Here is a 14,120-nt window from a genome sequence, read left to right as displayed (position 1 = left end):
GTTATTCGGTCCTCCACACCTAGTCCGTTGCTCAGTGAACACACAGGATGCAGGGCCGACCAATAACCACTCATTTCCAAGTTACAAGAGCACCACCTTCTGGTGAAACGTTTTCGTAGAAGGGCGGCATCTTAAGGATCTGCTAAAACGATACGAATTCTTCTATCCAAAAAAGAGTTAAAGTGCAGCCACTTTAACAAATATGTTGGAATTTTTTGAGTTTCTGACTTTGTTTGATTCTTCTGGGAAGGGTCCTCCTGCTCTTCAGCAGCCAAGGGGTTTGTAAGCCCTTCCGGTTCTCCTTAACTCCGCGGGTTTCAAATTTCAGCCCCTCCTTGAATTCCAGCCTGCTGAGACTCCCAGAAGCATCCAAAATGGAGCCTCTCGGTGCCTACCCACTAAAATGTTTCGGGGCCAAAGCAAAGATATTTGCAGTTTTGCTGTCTATGGTTCTGTGCACCGTGACGCTTTTTCTCCTTCAGTTGAAATTCCTGAAGCCGAGAATCAACAGCTTCTACTCCTTTGAGGTGAAGGATGCCAAAGGAAAGATGGTGTCTCTGGAAAAGTTCAAAGGCAAAGTAAGTTTTGGGGGTTTTATTTCTGTTGTTTCGCAGCTCTGATACTTATTCTCACCATAGAGTAGGGTTCCTTACAGCCGTAAGCTGGAAAGTAGTCTTCGAAGTAATATCGTTAGATGTCCTTTCAGTTATCAGGGTTCTAAGAGCTTTAAACTTCCAATCCATAACGCGACTGATTTTCTCAAAAGCTGCTTTCTCTTTTGTGCGGAACTGATGCTGTATTATCTAGACGATGCTGTGTGGCTGTGGTGAGACCCGTTACTAGGAGTGTTCTTTATGTAATCCGACTAGAACTTTGTCACTGTCGCCCATTCGTTTGGGTTATGGTTTTCAATACAGTTAGATCTGTCTAAAAATACAGAATCCATCGGACATCGTACATCCTAGTCTCCTGAAATGGTTTAGGAGTTTAACTGCATGAAAGATTTTTTTTTTAATCTTTTGCTTCTCTTTCCGGTGGGGTTTTTTCTTTTTCCGGGAGGCTTCCCTAGTTGTAAACGTGGCTAGTGACTGCCGATTCACAGACAAGAGTTACGAGACACTCAGGGAGCTGCACAAGGAATTTGGGCCCTATCACTTCAACGTCCTGGCTTTCCCGTGCAATCAGTTTGGAGAATCGGAGCCCAAGTCCAGCAAGGAGATAGAATCTTTTGCAAGAAAAAACTACGGAGTCACATTCCCCATCTTCCACAAGATTAAGATTTTAGGGCCGGAAGCAGAACCTGCGTTTAGATTTCTTGTTGGTAAATATCTATTCTGCCTCAATGTTGTTCATTCCTTCTCATCTGATACATTATTTATAAGTGATATAGAGAAAGATAAATAGATATTATTAGGACCATAGCTCATATTTCGTTTAAAATATTTTACTGGGAAATTTTCATAAAATTCTCAAAGATCCAGAACCTCACCCTTTACAATTTTCTAGAACTCATATGTCCCTGAAATTGATGTTCTGGCTTCTTAGATGGTGAAGAATTCTACTTTGATGTGTTTTTATTTATATGGTCGTTGTGGTGAAGACTTAGGTGAAACGTGGCTACACCTGCTTCCCCTAAGATTTCAACCTTCCCGTCATCTAACTAGCCTTTGGGGCAATGCCCCTGCCTCTTTTAAAGCTGCACGTCAGGAATACCTGTGGCGAAACATCACTGAGTACTTTTGTTTGGTTTTACAGTGGCCTTTTATCAGAAACGTTATCCTCAAGGCTGACCTGTCAGTTTGCATGGTTTGTGCTGAGATCCAAAGAAGAATAACTTATTTTCAAAGCCCAGTCATGTGGGGGGGCTTTATAAGTAAGCTGGCGGGGGGGGGCGCTCTATAAGTAAGCTGGCGGGGGGGGGGCGCTCTATAAGTAAGCTGGGGGGGGACACTCTATAAGTAAGCAGGCCGGGGGGGGCGCTCTATAAGTAAGCTGGCGGGGGGGGGGCTCTATAAGTAAGCAGGCCAGGGGGGGCGCTCTATAAGTAAGCTGGTGGGGGCGCTCTATAAGTAAGCTGGCAGGAGGGCTCTATAAGTAAGCAGGCCGGGGGGGGCGCACTCTATAAGTAAGCAGGCCGGGGGGGCACTCTATAAGTAAGCAGGCCGGGGGTGGGCACTCTATAAGAGTAAGCAGGCCGGGGGGGGGGCACTCTATAAGTAAGCTGGCAGGAGGGCTCTATAAGTAAGCAGCCGGGGGGGGGGGGGGGGGGGGCTCTATAAGTAAGCTGGCCAGGGCCATCCATCTAAAGCACTGCAAAGCACTTGGAAGGCAATGAGCAGGAACCCTGTGGCTTTTGTTTCTGGGGAAATACAGAAAAGGCAGAACAGAAGCCCTCCCTTGAGCAAAGCATCCAAACACAATCTAACCAGAACACTGTCAAATACTACAGCTCCTGAACTCCTAAGCTCTTACTGAGAGAGGAAAAAAAAGCCTGTGAACCCAACTCACCTCGTATAACCAAAAATGCAACAAACAGTATGGAGGTCCCCTGAGTAAGAGAACCCAGAGGTAAAGGCTACAGGTTCTAGAAGGTATCACCTCTGCCTCGAGGCCTCCACTTGTCTCACTTGCAGAATATTGAAGACAGCAATACCCACGCTGGGGTTGCGAGAAAGCCTGAATTCACTGAGCCCATTTGAATTGAGCACACTTGGCTAGGCACAGAATCAGGACTTAATGATTTTAGTTTTAGTTACTGTATGTTTTTTAAGAGATTTTTTTTTTATTTCTATGTATATGAGTGTTTTGCCTGCATGTATGTATTTGTACATGTATGTCTAGTTCACAAGGAAGCCAGAAAAGGGTACCCGATCACCTGAAACAGGAGTCAGAGACAGTTGTGGGCCACCACATGGATGCCAGGGATGGAGCCCAGCCCTCTGCAGGAGCAATATTCACTCTTCAGCACAGAACTGTCTCTCCAACCCCTAGTTACTATCTCTTTTTCATCAGTAGTAGAGACATAGATTCCAAATTATATAAATTTTAAAATTCACATTAAGATTTATCAAAAGAATGTTGTGATTTCTCAGTGACTATCTCAAGTCCCCTGCAGTTTTCTTTTTTTTTTTCTTTTTTTTTTTTTTTTTTTTTTGGCTCTATTGTTCTGAACAATATTTGAAACATAAGTACATTAAATATGAAAGATCAAGTCATATTTTCCTATTACCAAGGACTTTAAGATATCTTATATTTTTTTAAATGTTGAGAACAGACTGAAGTGGTGGCAAACACCTTTAATCCCAGCACTAGGAAGGTGGAGCTTGGAGGATTAAGAGTTCAAGCTTAGCTTTGGCTACAGAGTGAGTTCAGAGTTAGCCTGAGCTATGTAATGAATTTGAGGTCAGCCTGGGCTGCATAAGCATTAAAAACTAAAGATTAAACTTGTCCAGTCTTGCTAGGGCTGGTAGCACTCACCTGCTAGTCTCAGCATCCAAGAGATTGCATCAGAAGGGTTATAAGTTCAAGTGCAGCCTGGGATGCATGGCAGACACAAAGAGAAAATGTGTTTAGTGATCTAAAATATACAACTTTGGTTCATGTCTCGACTCATCCGGACAGCTACCTATGACATCTGGTTGGGTAGTGAAGCCCCGAGCTCTACTCTGTATGGGTCTTTGCATTTGTTTTTCTTGCTATTAATAATATTAGAACAGTCCTAGTGCCTGTTTATAATATTGTCACTTAAACATATGCTAATAAAACTGAAAACACCAACAAAGATTTGAAAATATATTCTGAATGTTTTAGATTCTTCCAAGAAGGAGCCGAGGTGGAACTTTTGGAAGTATCTGGTCAACCCTGAGGGACAAGTCGTGAAGTTCTGGAGGCCAGAGGAACCCGTTGAAGCCATCAGACCTCATGTATCACAAATGATCGGGCAAATCATTCTTAAAAAGAAAGAGGATCTATGAAGGAACCATGAGTCAGGCCAGTACAGCAGGACAGACGGGCCTCCTTTTAGATTCCAAAACATATGGTACGAAAGATGTTTAAGGCCATCTTATGACTGAGTTGTAATGGCTGTCCCCAGGATAGAAATGTTACCAAGAAGGGAGGAAAGGGGGCTGGGGGTTAGCCAAAGAATCATGATGAAGTATATTACTTCTGTTGACCAGAAGGAAACTCTACCCTGCTCAGTCACCAATACCCTTCACTTAACTTTCTCCAGGATTAACCTTGTGGGAAAACCAGTGCCCGAGGTCACCATGTGGGCCAAGGAACACTGTGAGGGTGGCATTTTTGGGGTAACTAAATCTAGATGTAATAAAATATACAATAAATGTTGCAAAATATAAAGTGCATTTTTTTTCTTTTTCAGTTTTCTGAGATGGGATTTCTCTGAGTAACCCTGGCTGCCCTGGAACTCACTCTGTAGACCAGGTTGGCCTTGAATTCAGAAATCCACCTGCCTCTTCCTCCTGTGTGCTGGGATGTGCGCCACCATACCTTGCAAAGTGCAGACTTTCCAATCATTATCTATATTTTGTTTCACATACAGATTGTGTGTGTGTGTGTGTGTGTGTGTGTGTGTGTTTGTGTTTCTTTAATACAGGTTTTAGTGTTTATTGAATCTGGCCAAATTGTCACTTCTAAATGATTTGAAAACATCATGTTCAGCCCCTCCATGTGATTATTCTTCTAGGATCAATTTAAATTACATAAGTAGGATATTAGTGCCAAGGTTAGCCTCTAATTTTGAGTAAAAACTGCCACATATAGGGAAAAGGTCATTAGTATGTGGACATTTTACTTGATTTCTTTTTTTTTTTAATTTTTAAATGGCAAATTCCATTTTTAATTATTTTTATTGGATATTCTCTGTATTTACATTTCAAATGTTATCCCCTTCCCCCTCCTACTTCCATTCCTCCTCCCCCTCCACTTCCTTCCAACCACCCTCTCCCACCTCAGCTCCCTGGCATTCCCCTACACTGGAAGAACAAGCCTTCACTGGAACAAAGGCCTCTTCACCCACTGATGTCAAACAATGTCCTCTCTACATATGTAACTGGAGTCATTGGTATCTCCATGTGTAACTCTTTGGTTGGTGTTTTAGTCCCTAGAAGTTCTGGAGTGTTTGGTTGGTTAGTAATGTTATTCTTCCCGTAGGGTTGCAAACCTTTCTGCTCCTTCAGTCCTTTCTTCAACTCCCTCATTGGGGTCCCCGTGTTCAGTCTGATGGTTAGCTGCAAGCATCCTCAACTGTACCTATATGACTCTGTTAGAACCTCAATATCAGCCTCCTGCCATTAAGCACTTCTTGGCATCAGCAATAGTGCTTGGGTTTGGTGGCAGCATATGGGATAGATCCCCAGGTGAGGCAGTCTCTGGATTTTTTTTTTTCTTCAATCCATGTTCCTCTATTTGTCACTGTATTTCCTCCCTTAAGTGTTTTGTTCTCCCTTCTAAAGACTGAGGCATCCACTTTCTGGCCTTCCTTCTTTTTGAGTTTCATAAGGTCTGTGAATTGTTTCTTCATATTCAGAGCTTTGGGGGGACTAGTATCCACTTATCAATGAGTACATACCATGTGTGTTCTTTGTGACTGGGTTACCTCACTTGGGATGATTGCTTCTAGTTCCATCCATTTTCCTAGGAATTTCATAAAGTCATTGTTTCTAATAGCTGAGTAGTACTTTATTGTATAAATGTACCACAATTTCTGTATCCATTCCTGGGTTTCTGTATCCAACATCTGGGTTCTTTCCAGCTTCTGGCTATTATAAATAAGACTGCTATGAACATGGTGGAACATGTGTCCTTATTAGATGTTGGAGCATCTTTTGGTTATATGCCCAGGAGTGGTATAGCTTTCACTTGATTTCTTACAGGTCAAGTTTGGCTGCTAAGAGACTACATTTGGGGAGAATTCAATTCTATGTCATTCTAACACTCAAAACCATAAACACCATCTTCAGATAGTTAAAACTCCAATGAAGGGGGGGGGGGGAGGGCATTGTGATCATGTAAGTCCTCAAAGTCAAACCTGCACCTTTTTGCAGATGTGTTTGCATCTTTTCTCCCAAAGCCATAATCTCTCTGTGTTGTGAGCCTTGAGGCTAACAAAGAGAGACCAAGTTATGAGGGTGAATTACTATCCTGTGTAGGGCCTTGCATAGAACTACTGGGGCGGACATGGGGGAGGTTGGATTCAGCCATTTACAATTGGGCAGAAGAGGAAGAGCCTGTGGTTCCCTCCGTTTAGACCCAACGAAGACGGGTGGAGGTCTTGTGGTAAATTCATTCAGGCCACCACACTACACTAACATTCTCACAGAAGCAAAACACATTCCGTGGCGCCTTCTGCTTCAAAGTATGTTTCTAAACACAGGACTATTGATGCGTTCAGTGAGCTCTCTGGAAGAGCAGTGCCCATTATAGGGGCAAGTATTGCAGAGATAGCTTCATGGTGCCAGATCTGTGTGCCAGGAAACCTGGAGACACCTCACCAGCTGCATGACTTCTGGCAAGTCACTAACTCCTGTTAACATCAGTCCCCTTACCTGTAAAGTGGAAGTAAACTGGAACAAAAGGCCTCCTAATCCTGTCATCAGGGAAGCAACCAGAACCCGGACTGTGGTCAGTAAAATAGGAGCCATTGAACTCTATTTGTCTTTTGTAATCTTACCCCAACAGCAAACTAGCAATCTACATTCTGGGCCTCTAAGGACAATTTTCGAACAGGACCCATCCCTCCAAGTGTTGCTTCCCAAGTTCTATTGCCACATCCTCCGACTCCTGACACTAACTTCAAAAATCACTACCGTCGCCTCTGCGCAAGCTCCGTCCAGTCACGTGTGCAGAACTGCTGGCCAGCAGTGCGCAGACAATGCAGGCTCACAGGGCCAGGTGGGTGGTCACAGAGATGAACAGAATGACTGTCCCAGTAGATGTGATTCTGGTGTCCTCAAGTCACCACTTCTCTCCAAGGCCAGATAAAGAGCTTCCATCTATCCAGTGTCGCCAGATGCGATTGCTTTATCTAACCCATGATCTCAATAGCCTCTGCACTTTGGAAGGCAGATAAGGCTCTAAAACCATGTTCTATGAATAGCCTTGACAGAAACTCAAGGGTCCCTTCGGAGACCCCTAACATTCAGCTGATAATGAAGAAGAGCTATTTGTAATGTGCTGACACTCACGACTTGGGGGTCGCAGTTAACTGGGGCACCACATCCCAAATACAGACTGCTGCAGTACACGGGACGTATGTAAAAAGGTAGGCATCATCTCCAACACAAAACAGAACGATGTGGTTGCATGTACCTTCCCTGAGTTAAATACGTCGACTAAAGTTCATTGTACAAACTCATATACTCATGGCAGATACAACAGCAGAGAAGATTGGGACTGAAATTAATATGGATTTGCCCTGAAAACTACACCTCTTAATAATAAAAATTATAGTGCATCTATACTATGGATATATGTGTATACAAATACGTTATATACATATGTGCATATGTGTGTAACATGTTACATGTGTATGCATATATACATGAATATAGGTGCGCTATAATTATATATATGCCATATAATAGAGGCAAGTGATTACATATGTTGTTATATATAATATATACACATGTTATACATATGAGTAATTTTCCTGTACAGCATGGTGTCTGCTAGCTATTTAACAGGCTCCCTTTCTTCAGGAGAAATCCTGACTTGCAGCCACACAGTTTCACAGAGAGCCTAAATGTTCCCATGTGACTGGTGTCAATCTATCAATGGTTTAGCACCTAGTTTGCTGATTTTTCTGATATTTTTAACCAGTGCTTCTCACAATCAACCGAAAATGGCTCCGACAAATGAAAAATCCTTACAAATAAACTTGATAAAAGTGTCATAAGGCTTCCCAAGGAAAAAAGGCTTCATGTGAAATGTATCAAACCTGCCCCTTTCCTTATTGTAAATACATTATTTAGGCAGGGTCCATACAAATGTGGACGTGTTTGCAGTTTCTGAATTATTGGGAGCTGCCCAATCACAGCAAAGTCTGTCGGCCTAAGCGCTCTCTACAGATAGCCTCAGGTAGGAAAATACATGTAGAAGAGAATAAAAGGAGGAAAAGAAGAGGGTAGGTAGGCGGAAGGGAAGAAAGAGGTGAGGCAGAGAGGAGGAAAGAGGAGGAGGAGGAGGAGGACAGGAAGGGGGACCCAAGCCAAAAACTATATTGTTTTCATATGTTAACTGTGTTTTTTAAAGTCTGCTTTGCGTGAGCTGAAGCACTGAGTGGTTCCTTATGTATAATGATAGTGTTTCCATGGAAGAAAATGACCTGTCCGGATAGAGCAGGCCCGTATTTAGTCCTCAGAATGACTTGCGCTAAAATGCTATTGTTTTGCCTCCAAATGAATCCAACCCACTCTTGGATCCCTCTTCCCAGACTCTGCTGGGACATTATCCTTGAAGAGAAAAAGAGCAGCTAGAAGCAGGGAATTGGGAATGGGTAGCTAAGGGACAGGGTCCCTTTCAGGCACTGTGAACAGCACAGCAGCTTTCTCACGGGGGGGGGGGGGGGTAGCAGGTCTGCAGCGCTCTAGCTGCTTCTTTTCTGGCTGCTGGTCCCTCACTTCCGGTGTGTAACCCTCCCCTCACTCCACCCACACAGACACCGTTAGTAGTGAGTTCACCTTTGTCCTTAGCTTTGCTTTTGATTTGTTTTGCTGTTTTATTTGGTACGGGATCCCATAGAACCCAGACTGGCCTCAAACAATTTGTCCTATAGCCACACTGCATTAAACTCTGCCTCCTGGTGTTAGGGTTACAGATGTTTCTCCTTACCGGTGGACCTCATGTCCTTATGTTGATTTTGCTCCACTCTGCCCTCCTCTCTTGTCATCTCAGTAAAACAGAACTGATGAAGCGCTTTCAGTATGTGTGATGGGGGCGTTTGAACAAGGTCCTAGGGTACATCCCAACACTTGCTTATTGAGGGCAAATGGCAGTGTTTTATGTCTCACTTTTCAATTAAAAAATTAAAGCACAAAGAAAAGCCTTCTTAGTTTAGTAGATTTTATTTTTATTGACAGGTCATTAACTAAGGAAAAAAACACACTGATATTTAACCTTAAAAAAAAAAAAAGATGAGGGTCTCATCGGTTAGGAGCACTGGCTGCTCTTCCAGAGGTCCTGAGTTCAAATCCCAGCAACCACATGGTGGCTCACAACCATCTATGATGGGATCCCATGCCCTCTTCTGGTGTGTCTGGGAACAGCCACAGTGTACTCATATACATTAAATAAATAAATTTTTTAAATGAAAACATGAGAATAAGTGACTGTTGATGTGTCTGATTTATACGGTCGGTGTTCAGGGAACATGGTAGAAAATGTGGCAGAGAGATTGTAAGCTAGAGAATAAGGAAGAGTACGGGAAAACACTGTCTTCTGGGCCTGTGTGGTCTTTACACCTAAGAATGACCAACAGATGCTCAGGCCTGTGTAAGATGAAGCCCGCCTACAGTCCACCATGGGTGGGGCTGAGGAGCCACCAGCAAACGCTGACATATGGAAACAGAGGACATTTTTCTTTAAGGGCAGGAGCAGCTAGTTGATTGTTCATGCTTAGATGGACGGCCCCACACTCCTGTGAGTTCAGATTGCTCTATTGTTATTAGAGCTATTTTAGTTTTGTAAAAAGCCATAGAGGTAGAAGGGAGGTATTGGGAAAGGGTCCAGGAGAAGGGGAAAGTTTGGGTTGAATATGATCAAAATTCATTGTACACATTGTATACATTGTGAAATTCTCAAGAAATAACTAAAAATTCTAAAAAACAAAAGAATGAAAACAATACTTACCTTTGCTGTCTTAAACACAAAGACCCTAATAATAGAATACTGATCAACAACAGAAAAAAAAAAAAGATGATATCTGAAAATAGTAAAATGCATAGAAATCAGTTAATAGTATCTGTTTAACCTATGACTAAGAAATATATTTAAATTTAAATAGTTAACACAAGTTTGTTTCACCAGTAAAATTTGGCCCAATAACTTAAGGAGTGCAGTTTGTTTCTTTTGTCGTATATGCTTCTAATAGGTGGGTCCACCAAAGTGAGTTCTAGTGATTTCCTGAGATGTCCACCTGATGTCACCTTGTGACCCTGTGACTCAAATGGCCTCCTGCAGAATGAGAAAGTACTTTAAATAACACTGTGGTCAGTTCTCTCTTCATAAACTAGATCTCATGCTCTTCCAATTATTGTTTTTAAAGAAAACTATTTGCAGTATTTTACACAAAATAGGAGAACTGAGTTATGTCTCCCCAAACAAGTCAGCCTATCCCTACCCCCACCCCAAAATATCCCAAATTTTCTAGATACTTCAAGTGAAAATATTCTAATCCGTGGGTCATTTTGAAAATGAACACAAAGTCTCCCTTCACTGGGTATGACATCACTTGGTGTAACATAAGGCCACAGAGACCTTCTCTACTGCTGGATTATGAAACTGGTAGCTCGCTCCTCCAGCCGAGCAAGATGCCCAAAGGAAAGAAGACCAAGAGGAAGAAGGGGGTCCTGGCCCCTGCCATTGTCAAAAAACAGGAGGCCAAAAAGGTGGTCAGTCCTTTATTTGAGAAAAGGCCCAAGAACTTCGGCATTGGGCAGGACATCCAGCCCAAAAGAGATCCCACACGCTTCATCAAATGGCCCTGCTACAGCTGCAGGCTGTAGCAAAGAGCCATCCATCCTCTATAAGCGGCTCGGAGTACCTCCTGCTATTAACCAGTTCTCCCAGGCCCTGGACAGGCGAACAGCTACTACTCAGCTGATTAAGCTTGTCCACAAGTACAGGCCAGAGACAAAGCAAGAGAAGAAGCAAAGGCTGCTGGCCCGTGCTGAGAAGAAAGCTGCTGGCAAAGGGGACGTCCCAACTAAGAGACCGCCTGTCCTCCAAGCAGGAGTCAATACAGTCACCATCTTGGTGGAGAACAAGAAGGCTCAGCTGGTGGTGATTACCCATGATGTAGACTCCATTGAGCTGGTGGTTTTCCTGTCTGCTCTGTGTCGAAAACTGGGGGTGCCCTACTGCATCATCAAGGGAAAGGCCAGGCTGGGAAAAAGACATTTTTTCTTTTTCAGTTGTGTGAACACCACTGTTGTTCACACAAGTTTACTCAGAAGACAAGGGTGCTCTGGCTAAGCTGATGAAAGCTATTAGGACCAATTATAATGACAGACATGACAAGATCCACCACCACTGGGGAGGCAACATTCTGGGTCCTAAGTCTGTGGCTCCCATTGCCAAGCTGGAAAAGGCAAAGGCTAAAGAACTCGCCACTAAACTGGGCAAAATGTACACTTAAGTTTTCTGTACATAAATACAATAAAATTAACTTCTAAAAAAGAAGAAGAAGAAACTGGTAGTCCCAGAAGAACATCAAAGATTCCGTTAAAAACTTGTCAAATACATATTGTCCCCTTATATTCTAAATCTTCTGTTCGGAAAACAAACACATCGCTCTATACATGCTTTAATAATGTCAAGCTAGGACTCCGAAAATATTACTCGAGTTTTTTTAAAGTAGCAATAGTTAGTACTTTGGTTACTGTAAATCTGTCAACTGTGTCACCCAATAGCCACGCATATGACTATTACCATAAATAGTGCCTCTCTTTGTGGCAAAGCACGCACATGAGTTATAACTGTAACAGCACCTGATGTTGGTTGTATGTGCAATAGGAGAGCAGGTGTGTGTTAGCTGGTGCCTTTATCATACTCAACCAGCTAACAATACACTGCCAGCCCATCACACACAGGGAAAACAGTGCACTCCGCTATCAGGAAGAACCCATCCAGAAGCAAGTGGCAGTGTGGCTGTGGCTGCTAACTTGATCCAACGCAGCCAGCTAACAACACACTGCCTACCTGAGTCAGGCAAGTGCTGTTTTTCTCAGTCCACGGAGTCGCTGAGGCTACGTTTGTGACATAAAAGAGAACAGCTGCAGAACTCTGGTGTGCAAACGAAGCTTGAGGGAGTCTTTCTCTCCGTCCAGTCCACCGTGTGAATTTTGGGGCTACCAGCTGAACCTTCTCACCAGCCAACCCCAGAACACCAATCTTAATAGTTACACTGAAGATGTTTAGAGAAACCTTGTTTTCTTTCTACTAAACTATAAGAAACAAAAGTTTATATTTCCAAGGTATACCCATGTTAACAAGAAAAGAACTTTAAATTTGAGTTTTGGTGGTTTTTTGTTTTGTTTTGTTTGTTTTTCTTGAGGGAGGGTTGGTTGGTTAATTTTTTTCCAGACAGAGTTTCTCTGTGTAGCCCTCGCTGGCCCAGAACTGCTGTGTAGACCAGGTTGGCCTGGAGCTTAGAGATCTACCTGCCTCTGCCTCCCAAGTGTTGGGATTGAGTGCTTGACTCAAACTCTGAATTCTTACACATAGGTTTTTCAAACTTAATGTTTAATTAAAGATGTTATCACTGTAAGAATGAATGAACAAAATTCCAATTGAATTTAGGCAGTAAAGTATCTAGAAGATTAAAAAATAATTTGGGCAGGAAGCATAACTAAAGAAATATGCATGGTAGATCAGTATTAAAATGTTTAAAGAATGTAAGGGCTTTTAAATGTTATTTCTCTATAGGTAACATTAGTCACTGCATTTTTAAAGGCCAGCTGTTTTTTGATTTTGAGTGTCACTGCTTGAATATAGAAAATGTATAAGTTATCTAGAAAGATTTCTAAATTTAAAAGAACGTGAACTAGTTGGTGTAATGAGAAGTAATTGGTACTAGAGATGCAAGTTATATGAGAATTTAACTTTTCCATCTATTAAAAATGGTACAGGGGCTGGAGAGATGGCTCTGCGCTTAAGAGCACTAGTTGCTCTTCCAGAGAACCCAGATTTCATTCTCAGCCCCCAAAAGCCTGAAACTCCAGTTCCAGGAGATCAGAAGCCCTCTTCTTACACTCCGCGGGAACCACACACGCACGTGATACACAGATATAAATACAGGTAAATATACACAAGATAATAAAAATAAGTTTCGAGAACACTTTTAAAAAAAAAAAGAACTACAAGCTTTGGATTAGGGCTTCAAGGGGCAGAAATACTCTGTTGGATCCAGATTTTAGTAGCTGTCGTGAGTACACCGGCCTTATCCACCAGATGGCACTATTTCCACGTCTTTGCATGCTTCTAAGTGCAGCAGAGGGTAGTGCAGCTAGTAACTGTTGGGATAAAGTTCCAACAGCCAGCTAGCAAGGCACTGCCTGCCTGACACACCCACGCTTCAATCCCTGTGAAGGCAAAAATAGCAAGTGCCCGCCAACTAAGTATAAATGATTACCATCAGTTGTAAGAATCCGTTTCCTAGGTCTTTAGATTCTGTAAAGGTTTTTAATTCTCCCATAATTCCTGCAAACGCTTTCTTTAACAAGAATTAGTTTGCTGGAGATCAGAATGAAGACAGAAGGGCAAGTCCAGAACACTCACCTTGGGGGAACCTTGACTTCGCTGCTGCTTCATGCCGTTGGCGAGCACCCGAATGATATTCTCCTTTGGAAATAGATTAACACAATAAGGGAGGAAACTCTTTAGGAAAATCATAACGGAGTGTGTGGAATGTTTCTGAATCCTGAGCTTGCCGAACTACATTCACTCATTCTTTCTAAAGCATCTCCAGAACCTAAATTTCACATAGTTCAGAATTTAAACTAGGCTGTTACACTTCGTGGCATTTCTTGGTCCTAACCGGGTATTACAAACTGTCCCTTCCGCAAGAAGCCCCTTGGGAGGGTTGGGTCCTGAAAGAAAAGGACGGTACTCACCCACAACACCTCCTCCGAGCGGATCCTCCTCCGGGCTGTGCGCTGCAGTTTCCACTCCATCTCCAAGTGACTGCGCTGTTCCCCGACGCCCTGCCTCTCCCCTCGGGGGAGCCTCGTCCCCCTAAACCCACCAAACTTGCCCTCCTTTCTGAGACCCTCGCTCCTCCCACAGCTCCTGGAGCGAATTCCCCAGGGTACCCTTTAAAAAGCCCGCTGGGCGGCAATCAAAGCGGGAACCTCCTTCCCTCCGCCCGCCACAGGCCAGCGCTC

At 43.1% G+C, this 14,120-nt stretch overlaps 2 protein-coding genes across 3 annotated transcripts in view; one reads left to right on the top strand and one right to left on the bottom strand.

The window, feature by feature from the left end:
- Window positions 1-13,910, bottom strand: part of CDC20B (cell division cycle 20B) — a gene marked incomplete at both ends in the record, with an annotated part of 52,900 nt that extends 38,990 nt beyond the window's left edge. The window contains 2 exon segments of the mRNA XM_080933735.1: window positions 13,516-13,578; window positions 13,851-13,910. Coding sequence (XP_080789861.1) covers window positions 13,516-13,578; window positions 13,851-13,910 — 123 coding nt within the window.
- On the top strand, window positions 375-4,241 carry GPX8 (glutathione peroxidase 8 (putative); the record flags this gene model as incomplete). 2 transcript variants are annotated; one of them, XM_080933540.1, is made up of 3 exons in its annotated part: window positions 375-578; window positions 1,060-1,321; window positions 3,811-4,241. In XM_080933540.1, 3 exons carry the CDS (start codon window positions 375-377, stop codon window positions 3,972-3,974), a joined length of 630 nt encoding a protein of 209 aa, XP_080789666.1. In that variant the 3' UTR covers window positions 3,975-4,241. The 2 variants fall into 2 exon arrangements, with proteins under 2 accessions (XP_080789666.1, XP_080789667.1); XM_080933541.1 differs by lacking the exon at window positions 1,060-1,321.
- Window positions 13,911-14,120: the final 210 nt, after the last annotated feature.

The sequence above is a fragment of the Micromys minutus genome (genome assembly GCF_963924665.1).
Source record: "Micromys minutus genome assembly, chromosome: 20".
In the NCBI taxonomy this organism is placed as follows: Eukaryota; Metazoa; Chordata; class Mammalia; order Rodentia; family Muridae; genus Micromys; species Micromys minutus.
Note: the sequence above shows the minus strand (reverse complement) of the source record. Positions and strands in the feature narration are given on the sequence as shown.